Source organism: Cervus canadensis, chromosome 20, assembly GCF_019320065.1.
Source record: "Cervus canadensis isolate Bull #8, Minnesota chromosome 20, ASM1932006v1, whole genome shotgun sequence".
Classification (NCBI taxonomy): Eukaryota; Metazoa; Chordata; class Mammalia; order Artiodactyla; family Cervidae; genus Cervus; species Cervus canadensis.
In genome coordinates this window covers 48,201,151-48,222,928 of record NC_057405.1, presented here as the reverse complement: position 1 = coordinate 48,222,928, position 21,778 = coordinate 48,201,151, and the positions used below count along the sequence as shown (strand labels likewise).

Here is a 21,778-nt window from a genome sequence, read left to right as displayed (position 1 = left end):
TTAGCAACTAGTTAATAGGAAGTTTACTCAGGAATTTTGAATTGAAAAACATCAAAGGGCTCATTTTATCAATCAAAATTAACACTGGCTGAAGGAAAAAACCATTATTATATTACTTGTTAAATATTTGTGTGATAAGATCTATAGGGAAGAAAAATTGTCAGGAAGATGTTTTTGTTTTAATGCGTAGCTGTACTTTCATAGGGTTTCCTTTGTGGCTCAGCTGGTAAAGAATCTGCCTGCAATGCAGGAGACTTGGGTTCGATCCCTGGGTTGGGAAGATCCTCTGGAAAAGGGAAAGGCTACCCACTCCAGTATTCTGGTCTAGAGAAGTCCATGGGGTCGCAAAGAGTTGGACATGAAATGGGAACTGAATTGTCTTTTAAGTGCAAGAATTAATTTTAAAGGGCAAAGAAGGAAGCTTCACATTTCAGAAATTAACTTCTGTGTCCTTTCCAATCATTCCAGAAGTGGGACAATCCAGAAGCATTCAATGTGAAGTTAGCTGACATTGTCGGGCCTTCCGCAGGTCTGGTGCCTTTCAATGTTGGCTTATTTAGAGCCAAACCCTAGCTCTATAAATTTCCTCTCCATGGATTTTCCATTGCTTTCTGGGAATTGAATTACTCTGAGTGACAGCCTCCTTGTCCAGTATGTTCAGTTCATAGAAACCAGAGCTAATTAACATAGTTAAAACGCCCCAAGCCTGCAGCCATCTTTCCAGGGCAATGGATTCCAAATTTGATGAGCTCCTTTACAGGCTCATACATAATTTTAACTCTCTTGGTAGCACATTAATTGTCCACTTATAAATATCAAGATGTAGATACATAAATACATCATCACTATTTTGCTATGGCCAGAGGTCAACATCCAGATGCACACAGAGCTCTAGTAAATGACATTTTTGCTGTACATGGCTTTACCCCTTCTCTGAAAACAAACACCAACACACACAGAGTACAAATGAATCCTGATGAACACCTTGGTTTGAGCAACTTGGATCTCTTTCTTTGAAAGGCTCAATAAATCAAAATCAATGCTGCAGAAAAATATGTTTCTTGGGAATGTTGAGAGACGAAAACAAATGGATAGATTTAAAATTATGTCCTAAGGAAGTTTAAATCAAGAGACATGTGAAGTCACATGGGCATGAGTATGTGTTTAATCACCTACCTATCCAAGCTCCCAACTCTGGCGACTAGATACAGGAGACTTCCAACGGCAAGGCTTCCCAGCACCAGGAGCTTCTGTCTCAGCCACGCCTGCTGTTTGAATAGCATGGCCCTCCATCAACCTTCAGGACTCCTGCAGCCTGAGAGATGGGGATAGGAGGGGGCTCATCAGAAGTCATCTCCTACTGGCTCTGTGGACTGTCACAAAGCCCTGCAGGGGTGGGAATACAGGGATTGAGTGATGTCACACAAAGAACAGATGCCGCATCAACCTCAACAATGTTCATAGTACAACAGGTATTTTGGCAAAACTTACTTTCCTTCTCTTGGCCTGTGTTTTAAGATCAAAACTAAACTAGAGGCAAAATACTAACTAGAAGGACTTGCTGGGCAATTGTCAAAGTAAATTAAAATGCAAAAATCATTATATATATATATATATGCACATATATATATATATATTTGTTGTTAATCATTCAAAAATATTGATAAAATGAGCAACTGAACAACCTGAGGTTGAGCAGCAGGGCAACCAGGGAACTGAAGCTTCTATTTTGGTATAGTGGGATGAATGTGGAAATTGGGATCCTCCCTCAGTAAGTTATCATTTGGGGCATAACAATGACATATTTTACTGACATGGTTTTTTTTTTTTTTTTTTTTTAGTTGTGAAAGGAGGAAGAGGGTGAGATCAAAAGCTATGTCTTGGGACTTCCCTGGCAGTCCAGTCAGGACTCTGTGTTTCCAATGCAAGGGGTGCAGGTTCGATCCCTGGTTGGGAAACTGGGACCCCACAGGCTGAGTGGTACAGCCAAAATGTAAAAAAAAAAAAAATTTAAGAAGCTATGTCTTTACTTACTGAGGTTATCAGTGGGAACTGTCAGGACCTCAAATGTTTGGGGGCAGTGGCTCCAAGTAACTTGATGTTTCCTTCATTGCCTCTGCCCAGACCTGGGTTGGAGTGACAGATTCTAAAATCATGCTCAGACTAGAAGCCCCTGCTACGTGACCCCCTCACGGCTCTCAATGAATTTAAATATGGTTGGTCTTACAGGTCTTGCTCTAACACCAAGACAAGAGCTTACATGGAAGCTTTGTTTTCTTATATCTGAAACAGGGCTGGCTGAGGAGAGTAAGGCTTTATCAGTGCTGTTATTAAATTTTGGGGAAAAATTCAAGCTTCCAATTCAGGCTTTCTTATTAAAAATAAATCCAATTCCCTTTTCAAGATAAGATTGTTTGCTTCTCACTGAAACTCAAAATAGTAACCCCAGAAGAGGGCTACGGCAATGTGTCATGGTGAGAAACTGTTTTGCTGCAATAGTCTCTCTGTATTTGCTAAGTGAACATTTTCTTTGTGCAAAAGGATTATACCTGGATTGACTGCTTGATTTATTCATTCATCAAGAAATACTGAGCACTGATAGCCTTCCCAGCTTTTCTACCAGGTTTATGGGGAATTCCAAAAAAGATCTTGAATGAGTCTTAGCCCTTGGAAAATTAGTAATGTGATTAAGGAATCATGAAACACCTCACTCACAATAATGTATAAATAAATGTTGGGGAAAATGGAGGGAATGTTCAGGTATGTGCCTTTGAGGAAGTGCATGACGTGGTGAGGAGGCTGTAGGAGGGCACCCCAAGAGGGAGAGGGGAAAGAAACATTCATCCAACACACAGTCCACAAATATTTATTGGAAACAACTTATGAGCTACATTCTGCCCTGGGTGCCCGGGAGGCCGTGGCCAACATGGGAGGCGACAGTCTAGTGGAGAAGAGAGAAACCACACCAGTAAATGTAGGAGTCGCAAGTACCTTCAGACTGTAATAACAGAAGGAAAGGAAAAGTGCAGTGAGGAAGAACAACAGGGGGAAGCTACTTCAGTCCTTCCTAAAGAGGGGACTTGGCTTATACCTGGAGCATGAGGACAGAGGAGGGCAGGAGGGCAAGGAGGTGGGCTTCAGCCAGAGGACCCAGCATGCGGTGTGGAGGAAAAATAATGAGAAGGGAAGAAAGGTTGGTGTGGCTGGACACAGGAACTGAGGGGACAGGAGAAAGGGCTGAGGGCACAAGTGAAGAGGAGGTGTTCAGAAGGATCTTTGCAGGGCCTGGGTGAGCTCAGGGTTCTGGCTTTGCGTGGCCTGCCTTGTATGTTGGCAAAATGGGGAAGCAAAGGGGAAGAGCAGATGAGGTTTGATGAGACCTGCTATGTGACAAGAATATCGTCCAGGTGGTATTTCAGGAAATTGTCAGAAAAATCCTATGAGGCAGATACAGCTATTTCCATTTCATAAACAGGAGAAGTGAAACACAGACAATTTTCTGTAACTTGCCTGTGATCACACAATGGACAGGCAATGTGGAGGCAAAGGCAGTAACTTATGTTGCATAACTCAGGGCTTCACTGAAAAAATCAGTTTTCTCTCTCTGGGTTGATGTCTGAAGCCCTCAGTTAAGTGGTTACCTGCTTTCAGCACAGGACTCTGATTCCTGTCAAAATGCAAATACTGCGGTAATATGTGGAACTGGGTGGTGGAAAGAAACCTGTGCTCAAGTCTCCTGGTTAAGTTCTCCCCTGAGTGAGACTCTAGTGGCTGCTCATATTCCCTGAACCTTTGTTCCTTCTCTATAAAATGAGAATTCCAGAAAAAAAAACATCTATCTCTGTTCCATCAACTATGCTAAAGTCTTTCACTGTGTGGACATGACAAACTGTGGAAAGCTCTTAGAAAGATGGGAATACCAGACCAGCTTACCTGTCTCCTGAGAAATCTGTATGTGGGTCAAGAGGCAACAGTTAGAACCCTGTATGGAACAACTGATTGGTTCAAGATTGAGAAAGGAGCATGACACGGCTGTCTGCTGTCACCCTGTTTGTTTAACCTGTACTCTGAGCACATCAGGAGAAATGCCAGGCTGGATGAGTTACAAACTGGAATCAAGATAGGTGGGAGAAACATCAACCTCCGATATGTGGATGATACCACTCTAATGGCAAAAAGCGAAAAGGAGTTAAAGAGCCTCTTGATAAGGGTGAAGGAGGAGAGTGAAAGAGCTGTCTTAAGACTAAATACTAAAGAAAACCAAGTCATGGCGTCCAGCCCCATTACCGCATGGCAAACAGAAAGGGAAAAGGTGGAAGCGGTGACAGATTTTCTCTTCTTGGACTCCAAAATCACTGCGGATGGTGATGGCAGCCATGAGATCAGAAGACAACTCCTTCTTGGCAGGAAAGAGATGAAAAAACCTAGACTGTGTTGAAAAGCAGAGACATTACTCTGCTGACAAATGTCCATATAGTCAAGGCTATAGTCTTCCCAGTGGTCATGTATGGTTGTGGGAGCTGGACTGTAAAGAAGGTAGAACGCCAAAGAACTGATGCCTTCGAACTGTGGTGCTGGAGAAGACAGACTCCTGAGGGTCCCTTGGACAGCAAGGAGATCAAACCAGTCAGTCTTAAGGGAGATCAACCCTGAATCTTCACTGAAAGGACTGATGCTGAAGCTGAAGTTCCAGTATTTTGGTCATCTGATGTAAACAGACGACTCATTGAAAAAGCACCTAATGCTGGCAAAGACTGAGGACAGAAGGAGAAGAGGGCATCAGAGGATGAGATGGCTGGATGGCATCACTGATGCAATGAACATGAACTTGGGCAAACTCCGAGAGATGGTGAGGGACAGGGAGGCCTGGCCTGCTGCAGTCCGTGGGGTCGCAAAGAGTCAGACATGACTGGGCAAGCGAACAACAACAACAACAAATGAGACCAGTCTCTAACTTCCCCACTCCTTAGGGCTATAATGAGAATGAAATAAGTTTTCTACAGGTGACATCACTACACAAAGGCCAGACTCACATAAGGGATTATGTGTCATTGTGCGTGCGTGCATGTTAAGCCCCTTCAGTCATGTCTGACTCCTTGTGACCCTGTGGACTGTAGCCCACCAGGCTCCTCTGTCCATGGAATTACTGTGGAGTGGGTTGCCATGCCCTCTTCCAGGGATCGAATCTGTGCAGACCCAGGGATCGAATCTGCGTCTCCTGTGGCTCCTGCATTACAGGAGGATTCCTTACTGCTGAGCCACTGTGGAAGCCCATGTGTTATTGTAGCTTAGTGTAAACGAATTTACTGTGTGCTTACAAACAGTATGACAGGGTAAAAGCTATGAGATGGTTGAAGAGGGATGGCTACAAATGGGAGAGGTGAGAAAAGCAAAGGTGAAATGTGCTTGCCTGTGGCCTCAACAAAGGTCACCAGCCTCGCACAGAGGAGCAACTTGGAAGGAGTCTGGGGTCACTTGGCCTCCTCTGCTACCTAAGTGTAGCACCCATTGTTGTTGTTGTCTAGTTGATAAGTTGTGTCTGACTCTTTTGCAACCCCATGGACTGTAGCCCGCCAGGCTCCTCTGTCCATGGGATTTTCCAGGCAAGAATACTGGAGTGGGTTGCCATTTCCTTCTCCATCTGTTTTGTAATCACTCAGATTATGTGCTAAGAGTATCAGAGCAGCCTCAGAATAAACCATGTTCAAGAAAAACCAGATACTTAGTACATTTAACATTCAAGATGCCTCTGTGGTTTTCTATGACATCATGAAGTGCTCAAGCCTGTGCCATGATGGAGTCTTAAAAGCTGGGAGCTGCAGGTCTTGGTCCAGGAGTACAAGCCAGAGAGAAGATGTGCCACCTGATCCTTACAGACAATGCCATTAAACTGGGGAGAAGGTTAACTGCTTCTCCAATCCCCTAAGTCCCTTCCCTTTGGCTCTGTATGCCAGCTTAATGGATAGTTTAATAATCTTTCATCAGAGCATTCACACTGGTAATAGGCAATTTATATAAAATTAAAGTTTTAAAAAATTTATTATCTCTTTTTATTAAAAAAAAAAGTTAAAGACCTACAGTGACATTTAAGCACTCCTTTATCTGCAGTTTTCAATCTCCCGGTGTCTTTCATTTTGCATGCCAAGAACATCACAATTATAGTTTCTCCAGACTGCAAATGGTTTAATAGACATGGTATCTTAGCTGAACAAAGAAGAGTACCTAAATAACAGAGTATGTGGCCAGAAATGACAAATTGTAGAGACATCTGGCTGTTTCTCCAAAGCAGCACTAAGCAAAGAAGGAAATGATTCCCAAGCTCACACAAAGAAATAAGGGAATTCAAAAAAAGTAATAATAAAGATTCGCTCAAGTGGTGTTCAAAGGCTCGTAGACACAGTTACCGCAAGCCCCTGGTGCTAGTAAAAATGGTAACAAAAACAACAGCAGTAAAGTTCATTAAAAATGACTGAACTTATAGACTAGAATTATTTCAAGGAAATTTTAACTGTCTTTGGAGTATTAGTTCATTTATTTGGGGCAACAGCCTTATGGGGTGGACAGGAACCACATTTATTCTTTCTTTTTATTAAGTTGTATTTTTTTATTAATTCACTTTATTGGAGTATAATTGTTCCACAGTGTTGTGTTAGCTTCTGCTGTACAGCGAAGTTAATCAGCTCTGTTTGTGTGTATTCTGGTCACTGAGTTATGTCCGACTCTTTGCTACCCCATAGACTATAGCATGCCGGGCTTCTTTGTCCATGGGGTTCTCCAGGTAAGAATACTGGAGTGGATTGCCATTTCCCTCTCCAGGGGATCTTCTGGAATCAGGGATTGAACCCCTGTCTCCTGCATTGGCAGGCGGATTCTTTACCACTAAGTCACCAGGGATATGTATACACATATCCCCTCCCTCTTGAACTTCCTCCCACACCCCACCGCATCCCACCCGTCTAGGTCCTCTCAGAGCACCAGCGGAGCTCCCTAGGCTACACTTCCCACCAGCTACCTGTTCACACGTGGTCGTGTAGATACGTCCGTGCTACTCTCAGTTCTGCCCACCCTCTCCCCTTGCTGTGTCCTTAAGTCCAAGGAACAACATTTATTGAGCCCTAATCTCTGTGTTTCTTTCACATTTATTATCTCATGTAATACAACAGGCCTGTGAAGTATTATTCATTCTATTTTTTTCTGATGGAAACTGAGCAGAGAGATGAACAAATTATTTACCCAAGGGCATATGGCTGGTAAATACAGGAGGATTTAAATTCAAAATTCTCTGATCTCAAAGAACATGACCCCTTGATTGCAGTGTCTCTCCCTCAGCTTTGGATGCTCACCTGAGAGGCTCCTTTTTTTGCTTGGTTTTTTATTAAAATTTTCTTCCTGCTTTATTGAGATGTAATTGACATAGAGCATAGCATAAGTTTAAGGTGTACAACATAATGATTTGCCTGACATCCATCATGAAATGATTATCACAGTATATTTAGTGACCACCCATCATCTCACAGATACAAAATAAAAGAAAAACTATTTTTTCCTTGTGATGAGAATGCAACAACTTTCATATATAATGTACAACAGTATTAGTTACGTTTATCATGTTGTACACTATACCCCTAGTACTTATTTATGTTATAACTGGAAGTTTGTACCTTTTGACCCTCTTCATCCAATTCCTGCCCTTTACATACAACCCCTGCCTCTGGTACCACAAATCTGATCTCTCTTTCCGTGAGTTTGTGTGTATACTTATTTTTTGAAGCATAATTGACCTACAACACTATGTTGTTCCTAATGCACAACACAGTGACTTGATATTTCTATACATTTAGAAATGATCACCACTGGGAGACTCTTAATAAATGCTTGTTTACTGACTGATGAGAGCAGATAAATCCACTTTCAACTCACCCCAAATTTCCTTCCATTGTATCTTGAAGTAGAAGATGAGAAGGTGAAAACCAAAAGAGGCAAATGCTTTTATGAAGGGGTAAATAAAAAGGGCTACTTACGCGGCTTCAATCTAATAAAAGGAAGAAAAATATTAATAAATAATGATGATAAAGAAGGTAATATTTTTATAGTTTACAAAGTATTTTTCATATTCAGTAAACTGTTTATGATTAAAACCAACCAGAATCATAGGAACTCCACTTATTTTCCCAATAATTCAAAAACGGACTCTCCTTTTGAAAGATTTTATAGTAGATGATCCAAATAGCTGGTTCTGTCACTCAGTTCAGACTCTCATGTTCTGTTCTCTGTAAGATCTTGGTTAGATCTGTTTATTGTCCTCTCATTATCACCCTGTCTCATCTTTCCTCCCCCTGCTCTTCTCCACACAGCCCTACTCAGTGAATGAGTCCTCATCTGCCGACAGGATTGCCCAGCCCAGAAACCTTGAAATCCATCATCCTTGGCTCTGTCCCACCAGTAAATTCTATCTCTAAAGTACTATTAGGATCTACCTACTTCACACTGTCATCTGTGACTGCCTTGGCACAGGCCACACTCTCTCTCAGATTTTATAGGCTCCTAACTGGTCTCCCCACTATTAGTTTTGTTTCTGTCTCAATTTATTCTCCATATTGAAGACAGAACAGTCTTTCCAAACAGAAATTTGATCATATCACCTTCAGGCTTAATACTCTAATGGGTCCCTATTATCCACAGAGTTTTAAAGGCCGTTTACCTTTTCCACCACAATTCCTCACCAACATGACCTCTCCCCAGTATGGGCATGTGCAAACTTCAGCATACAGAACAGCTTGCAGTTCTTTTGAATAGATCATGGCCAGGTTTGCATCAGGGCCTTTCCACAGGAGGTTTGCATCAGGGCCTTTCCACAGGAGGTTTCCAGAGCCTGAAAACAGCAGCTGTGCCTCCTACCAGTGACCCCTCTATCGGGTCTGGGGCACCAACCAACAGTGTCCCAGTAGGACAAGGATAGCCCCAGAGAACTTCTGTGGGGGGCACAGGAGTATGGAGAGTAATTAGAACACTGGCACGGCAAAATATTCAATAAGCATTAGCCACATATACTGATGCTGACTTCTCTCCAGGTCTTGGATCAATTCCTATCTTTTGGATCTTAGGCTCCTTGGGAAGGCTGGCTTACAGGTTCCTTCTATGTGTCACAACAGCATCCTTTATTTAATTCTATTGAAACCAAACTTTAATTGCTTGTGTATTGTGTGTCCCTCTAACCAGAATGTAACTTCCATGAGATGAATGACTGTGCCTTGTTCATTATTGTATCACCAGCACTTTAAGGGTCATTGATACTCTGCAAATAACTACTAAACAACTGAATCAGCTAGATGGAATGAACTCTGACTATCTTAACAGCTACGGTATCTAGATACCACATCTCTTTAAGTAGGTAATAGTAGTTTATCTTTGTATAGTGCTTTGCAGGTTCATATATGCTATATGCCTATAATAACCTAATTTCCCCCACTTTTTTATTTTGAAGAAGAGTTTTGAGTGCTTACAAATCCTTCATGTAGATTTACCAGTTGTTAAATTTTGACATTTGCTTTATCTTTCCTTATAGAAACATGTATTATTTTTATCAAATCATTTGAGAGTAAGTGGCAGATTATCAACATTTCAGGATGCTAGAAGATCCCCACCTGAATTCACACAAAGTCTTGTGATATAAGTGGGAGAGTGGGCATTCTTGGGTCTCAGGAAGTGAAATGATCTGCTCAAAGCCTCAAACTATTAAGCCTGGAGTTGCTAACTGCTAGTTTCGAGCTTTTTAATACTCTACAGCTCCACCTCCCTATTAAGTTCATTTACTGTTGAAAATGTTATAATAGAGTTTATTAGTAGAAATAGATATATCATTTATCTTTTCTTAAACATTCAACTTGTACATTCTGATGACTTAGGTATCAAAAAAAAAATTGGAAAAGTGGCAAATGAGAAAATTTTCTAAGGAGATTTCTAGTCCTGTCTCCTATTTTACTTTTCTTTTCTCAATTCTTTTAAAGAAATAAAAATGGAGAAAGTTCTTTTTATACAACATGTATAGTGGCAGCATCTGATGATGCCCACCCATTGGAGGGCTGGAGCTGGCTCACACTTTGCAAGCCAGTTGTTAAAGCCTTGATTAAGAACTACATCACAGAAATTCACAGTTAAAGAAATTAAGAAACAAAGGCAATAAATATAAAAAACATTATTTCCTAATTATTGTACTATTTTTACTATTACCTGTGCTCTTGAAGTTAAGTTTATTATACAGTGGAGATACTACTGTGCAATAGTATCTCTGTGCAGTTAGGTCTCTTCCTAATTCCACACTTAGTGAATTCATGTGGATAGTTTAAACTTAGCCACGGAGAGAGGATTTACACAACTGATACTGACAAACACTACAGACCATCCCCTCTCCCCAAGAGCAGGTTGCACACTACTAATTATGTCCCATTCATTTTCCCTTTTATGAATTCATTAATCACATGTTTTCTGAGTACCCACTGAGTGTGTTGTATGCTGCCAAGAGCTGTCAGGGAAAAGGAGACTGTACCTATCCATCTCCTCCCCTTCCTTTTTTAGCCTTCTCTTCCATTCTCCTCCCTTTCTAAAGAGGCCTATATTCATTTGGAGGCCCCAGTAATCCCTTTTTTCTATTTTCACTTTTCTAGGTCTTTTCTCCTCAGCTTTCTGTGCCTCCTTCCAGTTTGTCTCTGCATCCGCTGCTATGTTCTTTAAATAACAGAGCTTAAGAAGAAAGAACGCAGTGCTGGTTCTCTTATCATTGATAACAAAAGTACAACTACACGTCTTCAAAAAACCTCCCAAGTATTTAATAAATCTGTAAAATAATTTATAATTGGTTTGCATGCAAGATGATTCTAAAAGCCTTCATTCTTGGGCAGGCTAACATTTTCTTAAATAATGGTATTATTAACGTGTTTATTTTCCTGGGCTCTAAAATCATCGCAGATGGTGACTGCAGCCATGAAATTAAAAGATGCTTGCTTCTTGGAAGAAAAGCTATGACCAACCTAGACAGCATATTAAAAAGCAGATACATTACTTTGCCAACAAAAGTCCATCTAGTCAAAGCTATGGTTTTTCCAGTAGTCATGTATGGATATGAGAGTTGGACCATAAAGAAAGCTGAGCGCCAAAGAATTGATGCTTTTGAACTGTGGTGTTGGAAAAGACTCTTGAGAGTCCCTTGGACTGCAAGGAGATCCAATCAGTCAATCCTAAAGGAAATCAGTCCTGAATATTCATTGGAAGGACTGATGCTGAAGCTGAAACTCCAGTACTTTGGTCACCTGCTGTGAAGAGCCAACTCATTAGAAAATCTGCTTGAATTAATTTTCTGCTGTCACTGTCTTGAAATTATTCTCTTTTTTTTGTCTTGAAATTCTTAATAATTTTTGAACAAGAAGTCTACTTTCATTTTGCAGTAGGTCCCACAAATTATGTGTACAGTCCTGCCACCAGACCCTCAGGCCTTCAGAGAATGGATTTCTTGTGTGTAAGCTGTGGCTCTTCACAGTGGTGCCTCCTTTTTCCAGGCACTTGGCTTTTAGAGAGACACTGTCTTAACACCATCACGTAGGAACACAGTCCTTCACATCTTGTTACAGCATTGGGATTCCACTTCCCTTTATTTCTCTCAGTTCTGTGGTCCTCCCTGAGGCCCATCTTTTTCTTGGGTACTCAACCCTGGGAATTGTGTCTTCCTTCAGAAACAAGGTAGCTATATACAAAGCCTTACAAGCCTAAGTACAATGTCCCTAGATTTAGTGTGTGACACACAAGAATAATGTGGTCACACACACACACACACACACACACACACACACACACACACACACACACACACACACACACACACACACGCGCTCCAGCAGAGGGAATCCATTACAACAGATAAATGGGAGGAAATCCTGTGAAGTGAAAAGGGCAGTATTATCATCCTGATCATGCAGATGAGAAAACAGAGACCCAGAACTACAGAATCTGCTCTTATTGGATGGCAAAAAATGTCTCCTCCCCTCGCTGCTCCCTTTAAAGTAAAACAAAACAGGAAGCTCAAACCATATTGCTCACCTGCTTTGTGATTTTTGGGTTAGTTACTTACCCTCCCTGTTCTTCTGATTTTTCCTCCCAAGAAACAAAGGGCTTGCAAAAGATGAGTTTAACAATCCCTTCTGGGTCTAAACTCATACACTAAGGGATTCCATCAGATTAGCAATAAATAAGTGATCTTATCATGAAACACTAACAAGTAAGGAAGTGAGGACAACTGCAGTGGTGGTGGTGGGGGGGTGGAATTAGTGCTTGAGGTAAATATCAGTGTTTAAGTTTCATTTTAAATAGTCTTGAACTCTTTCAAGATGGCTGCATCACATTCTACTGCCTATTACTGTGAAAAGTGATCCTCTCATTCAAGACATGAAATTTCTTTGAAAAGAAACTGACACTTAAGAAAGATTCTACTGATTAGCTTTCAATTTGCCAGACTGTCAGGGAGCCCACAGGAGTCACATTTTGGAAAAAATTAACCAAGGGCAGCTGAGGAAAATTGTTGTAAAGAATTCTCTTTTCTTCTATTAAAATGATCATGCAAGAGAGCTGTAATGAGAAAGAAACAATGAAGAGGGGCTCAAGAACAAGGGCATGGGAAGTGGTATCCTGCACGTGTCAAGTCGAATGTAGAGATGCCAGTGTAGATTAAGGGGAAAAGGAACACCATTTGTTAGATTAAGCAGAAAATGTATCAGTTAGTATACTCATAATTGCTCTATCAAATGGCTAAGGAAGCTATTTATCTGTTTCTTCAGTTAACCATGAAGGGTCAACATTAGAAATGAAAACGAAAAAAGTTGATAAATTATACAGAACTGTGGAGTTTATTATTGCTCCGTGCTGAGGGCTTATCCTCCTGGGAGTTATTGCAGGAGCAGCTTTGAGCAAATTCCAAAATTTCAAACGGGTCCTCCATTTCTTCCCTCCATTCAGCTTCTGATATCGTGCATACATAATTTATCACAGCAACCGTTATTGCTTTAGCTCGAGTAGTCCTCTGGCTCTCTGTCTACAGGAGGATACTCATTTTGGATTTGTAATTACTCAACTTAAAAGGAGCCAGTTGATTCTGTTTCTGTTTCAGGGGTCTCATTTAGTAGACTGATATTTTAAAGAAAGAGATAGGAATTGAATATTATTTTGGCATGAAATACCAATTACTCTTAATCTCAGTATCTCATTGGTATATGTAACTAATGTTTATAGAAGAAGGGTGGTGTTTTTTCCTTCCTAAAGTTTCTTTTTGCTTTATTAAATAGATGCTGGAGTTTAGTAAACTTGTCCTGCTGGCAAGTTCAGAAGCAGAATCTCTCCTTCTCTAATCATATATTTATACAGAAAAGTGTGAGTTGGGGAGGTAATAATAATACAGTGATTAAATGAAGATACATGGTTCAAGCAGATCTTTCCAGTAATTTAGTCTCAAGACATTAAAGAGGTCAAGTTAACTGAATAAGCCCTTCCCTCTGCCTTGTATATCAGTTTGATAGTGATCAGTCAATTTGATAGTAATCAGTTCTATTTGTCACACTCAGTAACAGTTTAGTGTATTTATTGCAAAATCAAGTATAGTATTAACTAACAGACAAAAAGTCAACTTTTAAATCCAATTTCTTACCTCACAAATTTTGTTTTATTTTTGGTAAGGATCAAGAAATGATATATATATATATATATATATAAAATACCCCAATGCCACAAAAGTGAAGAATTAAACCTTTAGCAGACTGATGACACAGAAATGTGAATGCACAATCTCAAAGCTAAACTCAGAAGATTCAACATGTTTAACGTAAAATTTAGGTGAATTTATATAGGTACAACCTCCTAAAAACTTTAGAGAGAGATTTCCACTTCATCATGAAAACACAGTGTTCATAAGGTTACTATCTATTTGTGTAGCACTTTGCAGTTTTTAAAGCTCTAGTTTGAACATTATTTTATTGGATTTTTCACAGAAAAGATATAACTATTTTATTCTCTATTCTCTAAATGAGGAAGCAAGTGCCTGGTTGTTTAGTACTAGGTCCACTTAGCTAATGACTGGCAGAGTTCAAGATAGAATCTAGCTGTATTGACTTAAGTATTTGTGGGAAAATTCATCCTCTTTCTATGAAGATTTGGCATGCATTTTAGAACCAGGACTAGATGCTCAGTCATTAGTACAAATCTAGTCCTTCGGTGCTATAGACTTTGAGAGTTCCACAGTGATTTTTGTCAAAGTATAGAGCTTGGAAGAAAAAGAGGTCTAAAGTAATCTGGAATTAATAAGTGTTGATATCCTTTCTGTCTCTCTCTGGCTGAGTCATCCATTCTTCCCAGAAAAATATCCTGATAGGATGAGGAGGATGACAACACATTCATCAAGGACAGGAAAAGAGGAAATAAACCAATTAATTGAATAATTCTTGAGGATAACAATCATTATGCCAATTATGAACTTAGTACATTAACTTTAATCACCTCCTCCCAGTCATATGGACATTTTGAGTCAGGATATTCATTCTAATGGGATTCCCCGGCCCCTCCTAAGTTAGATTTTACTTTTGTTATTACTGCTTTATCAAACATTGCTTGTTTAGATTTGTGTTTATTTATCAATATCATCAAATTTCCATTAAATGAGACTGTTGAGGTTTTTTTGTTGCTGTTTTACTCATAGTTGTCTTATTTCCTTGCTTGTTCTGTGTTTCTTCACTCTGTATTGTTCATTTTCTAAGGAACCTTATTTAACCCAGAAAGACTGTTTTTTTTTTAAATAAAGCAATTTTACAAATATGTGCAGTACACATTTAACTATTAGACATCTAAGTTTGCTTTCAATTTTTCTCCATTATCAGGAATAATGCAATACACATCCCTGTATGTCTTCTACTACAAACAGACACTATCTGATCCAAACACAAACTGAGTAGTAAGGTGATCATCTCATAAAAAACATGATTTTTTAAATTGTATTTTAGTTGCTTTACCATGTTGTGTAGTTTCTGCTATACAGCAAAGTGGCAGTTATACATGTACATGACATTTATACATATACATATAGCTACTCTTTTTTAGATTTCCTTCCCATTTAGCAGGAAGCTTGGGTTTAAGCTGAGTCTTTCAAAGGAGTTACAGATTTTCTTCTGCTAGTTGCATGAAGGTACCATGATCCTCTGGGATAATGCTTGAGGTTTTTTGGACCACATCTGTAGCATGAATTAGAATGCCAAACTCAAGGTAGGACCAATTTGTGATTATGAATCCTCAGGGAATTTTGTCCTCTTACCCTGTGCCAGAATTGATTTCCTTGTGGAAATTAGGGTCTGTTTTTAATTCATTCTTACAATAACAGTATAGGCTTCTAGAGTACTATTTTTGTGAGTGTCTTTTATTAGATTTCTTGCACTGACCAGTTCCCATGCTTTTTCTCAAAGCTAAGCCCACATAATCATCAAAGTAAAAGCTAAAGTATTCTAAGGTATGGCAGAAATTCTGAGAGTTATTTTCACTTGGAACTTACTTCCTAATCATTCCTCATTTTATTTCATTTCTGGGCTCCACTGATTCCTTTCTTTCAAGTGGCTTCACAGATTAATATATACTTATAGAGACAGACATATAGTTCAGTTACTTCACCATACATTTTAGTTATTTCAGTAGAGAGTTAATAGAGGGAACTTATTTGACCACATAACCAGAAATGAAAGTCTCTTCTATTCTTTTTCCCTTAGACTCATATAAATTTCTTTCCTATCTAACTAGTCACTCAGCTAGGACAAAATTTGTCCTTTTATAGACAAAGGAATTTTCTTTGTTTCTTCTTGTAAAGTGGCAAAAGCTTCTTTCAACTTCCAAGAAAAAATGAAATAGTTCCATTTGAAATGTATTTTGATATGATAGGGCATAGTGGGTGTGGAAGAATTCTTCATTTCCCCCATGACCTTTGCCCCTGGTGTTCCTCCTGCAGTTATTTTATGTGACAGAGCAAAATGATTTTTCAGATTGTAATTAAGGTTGCTAATCAGTTGACCTTAAGATAAAGAGACCACCCAGGCAGGTCTAATCTAATCAGAGGAACTCTTTAAAAGCTGGGTATTTTCTCCAGCAGATAGCAGAAGGGATAATTAGAGAGGTTCCAAGCAAGAGAAGGATTTGACATACTGTCAAGAGCTTAAGGTGCAAGGACTTGGAGAGCAACTTCTGGGAACTGACAATGACCTCTGGCCAGAAACATGGGAACATCATTCCTACAACCACAAAGAACTAGATTCTGTCAACCACAGAATGTCCTTGAAAGCAGATTCTTCCCCAGAGTCTCTAGGTAAGAGTCCAGTCAAGCTGACAGCTTGATTTCAGTCTTGTGAGACTCTCCAGAGAGAATCCAGCTGAGGCCACCTGGACTTCTGACCTACAGAACTGTGAGCTAATAGTTAGGTTTGAGTGTTAGGTTGTGCTATTTGTAGTCATTTATTATGCAGCACTAGAAAACCAACAGAGGTATATTTCCCCACCATCTGTAAATTAAGGAAAACAAAAAATCAGTAGTGATTTCTCTCTGTAGCTTTCTTCTCATAGAATACTGAGTGCCAAATTGGGAAGGCTTGCCTTCAAGAGACAAATTGTACCTCTGACAATGTCAGCTCTTATGCGCAAACTTTGAACAGACAGGATAATACAAGAGTTTGCTATTGGCAAGAAAAGGTCAATTTAGTGAAATGTTGGATACTTTTCAGTGGAAAGGTAGATCATTATATCTCACACCGAGTCAGTACTCTGGGTTATAATGTACAAGCTACTATCTTCATATGGCTCTCTCAGAAGTCAACCCCTCTGTGTCTTTTTCTCAAGCTGAAGCCATGTTCCCCAATGTTCACCTCTCTAAGTGGGCCTCTTTTCCTGCTCTCTGCAACAAAGTGCAACACTGTTTATTTAACTAGGTGTTGACCTGCCCTTACCCCAATTTCTCCTTATTCACCTTCCAACTTCCTTTCTTATGATATGTCCATATAGACCCTAAATTTGGCCAATATCTAGTTTGCAAAACACACCAAATACCTTGCTAATTTCCTTCATGCCCATCCTTCTACTCATGATGTCCTTTCTTTATGTCCACTTGTAGAAACTGTGCTTATTCTTCAGTATTCAGTTCTGAGATAACTTCCTCCAAGAACATTTTCTAGATTCTTCCAGGCAGAATTGTATATTCCCTCTTCTGTGTTTCTAAAGCATTCAAAATCACGTTTTTCTCTCTGTTGTGTAAATGCCTGCTTTTCCAATAATGTTAAGTTACATTAACAACAACTGTTCACAGTTTTACATTTATAACTACCCACTCAAAGCCTGGAATAGTTCACTTGTAGATATTTGTGGAATTGAGATTTTAATCCGGTGAGATAAGCAAGATTATCAGTTGATAAAACAAATAGTTCTCCTTTTCCTTCTCCTCCTGTATGAACTGGCACATTGCACATTACTTTCTCCTTCAAATTGGATTGTGCAGACTTGGGATTTCTCTAAACTTCTGTAATACATGGCTTCCCTGGTGGCTCAGATGGTAAAGAATCTGACTACAATGTGAGAGACCTGGGTTCCATCCCTGGGTCAGGAAGATCCCCTGGAGGAAGAAATGGCAACCCACCCCAGTATTCTTGCCTGTAGAATTCTGGGGCCAGAGGAGCCTGGTGGGCTACAGTCCACGGGGTCGCAAAGAGTTGGACATGACTGAGCGACTAACACTTTCACACTTTCTATAATACATGAATCAACCAATACAGTCCATCCCCAATTATTTCAAAGCCCCAATTATTTCCATAGCATCATCTTCCTGTCTTGTGTCCATAATATCCTCACAATCTGATACACACCTACATAACAAAATGTCATTCTGCTGTCTAAAAATTGCCTTTATTGAACCACTCTCTACCTCAAAACCCAGCTGTCCACTGTGGACAGCAGTGTCTGTCCACAGCCTAAAGCTGCTCTGTCCGATATAGCAGTCAGTGGTCACTAGCCATTAGCACAGCATTGCTGAAAGTGTTAAATACCCACAGATTTGAAAGGTAGTATGAAAAAGAGAATGTAAACTATTTAATTAAAATGCTTTATATTGATTATATTGGTCATATGCTGAAAAGAAATGATATGTTGCCTATACTGGGTAAAAGGAAATATATCACAAAAATTAATTCACTTGTTTCTTTTTAACTTTTTAATGAGGCCACTTACATCTAAAATTATGTATTATGGCTTGCATTATACTCTAAAGACAGTGCTAGCCAAGGACATAAAGTCACAGCACCTGCATTTGGCATCGTGATTCACACTTGACTTCAATCTCCTTTAACAGCCTCATCTCTCATGTCTCACATGTGAAGTGTCCATCATGGTCAGTACTTTTTCAGAAATTCTATTCTTAGTCTTTTGCTCTGCCCTTACTATTTCTTATATGACCATCTCTCCTTCCATGTTGCTTCTCAAAATCCTATCCCTTCCTCCAGTACATGTTAGCTCCACAGCCTATAAGAAACATTCTCTGATCGCATCAACTGAAAGCATTTTTTTCCTAAAGAAAGGATTCTGATGTGTAATTATTTGTGAATGTCTTTTGTTTCTTCTATTACAAGTACTTAAAGGATAGGGACTATTTAATATATCTGCACATATAAAAACAATCTGCATATGCCTCCACAAGTAGCATGACTTTCCTCAAAGACTCTCAAAGTGTGCTGCATACATGAATAGAGTAATGCTATTTAGGAAATAAGTTATAGGTTAAATACATGTATATGTGTATATATATATTATAGATATTCAAATATTTGTATATATATTTCATATAACTATTTTATAATTTAATGACTAGGTAAAGATTAGCATGAAGATTTTCTGAGTCTTTGGATGAGAATAAAGAATGAAAATCTGCAGACAGAAAAATAGACGTCAGAACTGGAAGAGACTGGAGACAGCGCCATGCCCATTTCCCCTTTCTTGTAGGTGCAGGAGTCCTGGATGGGGAAGCTGAGTGATCCCTGCTAGATGGAAGCCCGGTGTGAAGTATACTCCTCTACCTCTTGTGCTCAGGGCAGGACCTGCTGCTTCCAGGGTCAATAAACATTGGCCCAGTGAATATGACCAATGCAAAGCACACCCAGGGAACTCAAGCTACACAACATATCTTGTGATTTGCAGAGTAGTATGATTTTTACTCTGCCATGCAGAAAGAGGAAGGAAATGTGGGAAACAAGGGGGAACTATCTTTGAAATATTCTTATTAGCTAACTGTGAAGTTATTCATTCAATAGTTTTCCTGGCAATGGCATCTAGGCATATGTGGATATACAAGAGTAAATTACACTTTTCCCTCATGTTCAGGTAAACTCCCTCCAAGTTGGTTAGCGTTTATTTATCTTGTGACCCTTTACCTGGGCAGAGGAGAGTACGAGCTTTCAGCAATTTTCAAAATAGCAGTGATGGATTTCCTTGATTCCCCCTTCTGTCTTCCCCCTTCCTTCTTGTTCTGGTCTCTTTTGTACATATATCTGTTGCTTGATATTTTACAGAGTACTTCTCCCCCATATATAACATCATAAAATCCTCAAAGCAAATTTACTAGGTATTATGATTTGCAATGTAACACTTAGGGAAGTGAACTAAAACTGGCCACACATCATACCATGAGTGTAACAGCTGAATGTTTTCTATATTATTTCCAAATATTATGCTTGCTTCTATTATTTCCCATTATCATTTGTGAATAAGAGCACACATTCATTATACCTGGGATAAGAGGTATTATTTGTGGCCAGTGAACAGAGGGAAGCCATCAACCTCATGATTTTAGCCTCACCAGCTAATGTTTTATTCTTCAGAATATTCTCTTCAAAACACAATTTTGGGGGTTTAGTATATGTGGAAAGAAAACAGCTTTTCTTTTTAAATAGTTTTATCCAATATAACAACAACTAAACCATTATTAAAATGGCTCCCCCAAAACTTGATATTGGGGTTGCTCCTGCTTCATTTCTGAAACTCCAGGGATGAGGAGAGAGCAACTGACCTTTTCCTGGGAATTCTGTACAGCTGAAATCCTCCCGACTCCTGATAAAGATTAGGAGACTTAGAAAAGCTTGAAGACTTCTAAATATGAGATTTAGGCATTAATGATTTTTTAAAAAGTTGAAAAGAATGCAGGCTATGATTTAAAATAGAAAAGATGAGTAGAGCAAAATTAATAAATCTTAATTGAGGTTGTTTACACAGGAGATCTATGCATCTCATGCATTTTCCATCTGTGTAAGGCAATTTGCTTGTTATTTAGATGTGATTGACACAATTTGACAATGTGGCTTATTAGTATACTTTGTGACTAATTGTATGTAAAACGCCAACAATATTTTCCCCACCTCTATTTTAGCAAGGGGACTTATTTTGAAACAATAGGTGAATATCTCCAAAATTCTCTGCCTCCCCTCTTTTCTTCTTTTCTGTTCTTATCTTGAACCTACTAATGAAAACACAATTTAGAACATTACACATTTTGGGAAAGCCTGTTGGTCACACATATTATTGTGGGTTTGCTATGTTTCACCCTTTAAGCTTGAGGAAACTTGAGGAAATGTCTACCATCCCCTTATGTTGCTGCCTTGTTCCTCCAATCACCCCTGCTTCCTTTTTGGGTATAACGGGTAGATAGAAAAAACTGCCAATGAAATGAAGCAGTTTTAAAATATGTAGACTTGTGTTATGAAATCCTTGTGTTAAAAATTAGTGTTTCTTAATAGAAAGAACCTAATAAATGAACAAGAAGAGAATCATAATGAAGTCATCCAGCTAATTAACATGGATGGGACTAACAGAGCTGCAGCTAAAACTCACAACAAAACTGCCTTAGTGGAATTTTGTTGAATCATAGTCTCCTGTTTCTTCAATATCCACATGTCTAGCTGTTTCAAGAATGTTTATATCAAACTTTCATTGTAAGTGCTAATACTGAGTTATTTAGGAGAAACAAGTGAGAAATACTCTTCTCTGCATGTGGGAAAAGTATTGCTTTCATTTCAGGGGCCTAATTATAACACTGCTTTCTATCTTAGTCTTTATTTAGTTTTCAGTTCTTTTGAGATTAGGTAGTTTTTAACAATGAAACAAGCAGTGCTCCAGTGTCTAATTAAGACTTTCTAGTAGGATTAATAAATCATGTCCTATTAGTGTTCTGGAACTAGAGGTGTTAATCTTCACCTTGGTCTTCTAATCTTGAGATAAGTTTGTGGATCAAGTATTGAAGGGTGTTGAGCAAACAGTTTATTTAAAGCCATTGAGTCTTCAGATGATAGTCTCAAACTGTTGATTCAAGTGGATTTCTTTATATAAACGCTTAGATGTGTCTTTTCAAATGTATGAAGCAATGGTCTGGAATGACCATCAGAGGAAACCACCATCTTGGCCTTCCCTGACAAAGAAAGTAGAAAACATCTTTGCTTTCTGTCTGAATTACCTTTGTTTCTATGACAGATTTTTTTTTTTTCTTTTTTCATGCTGGGGAAGAAGCAATGAGACCAGAGCACAGCCACCAGAGAGAACTTTTATCAATTTTCTGGTAAAGATTTGCAGGAGGTTGTGCCATGCACATTTGCTGGCAATGTTCTCTGAGAGAAGTGGACTCAGTTTCACAAAGACATGGCAGGTTGTAAAACCATTCAGTTCCGATTTCTTTCTCAGTTAAAAA

At 39.1% G+C, this 21,778-nt stretch overlaps 1 protein-coding gene across 6 annotated transcripts in view; it reads right to left on the bottom strand.

Moving 5' to 3' along the window:
- Positions 1 to 21,778, bottom strand: part of HS3ST5 (heparan sulfate-glucosamine 3-sulfotransferase 5) — a 286,342-nt gene that overhangs the window by 4,192 nt on the left and 260,372 nt on the right. For 5 of the 6 annotated variants that reach the window (XM_043439597.1, XM_043439601.1, XM_043439602.1 and 2 more), the window contains one exon: positions 1,177 to 1,315. In XM_043439597.1, coding sequence (XP_043295532.1) covers positions 1,177 to 1,283 — 107 coding nt within the window. In that variant the 5' untranslated portion in view covers positions 1,284 to 1,315. Of the gene's footprint in view, positions 1 to 1,176; positions 1,316 to 7,920; positions 8,033 to 21,778 lie in introns of all 6 variants that reach the window. The other variant, XM_043439600.1, reaches the window with a different exon arrangement.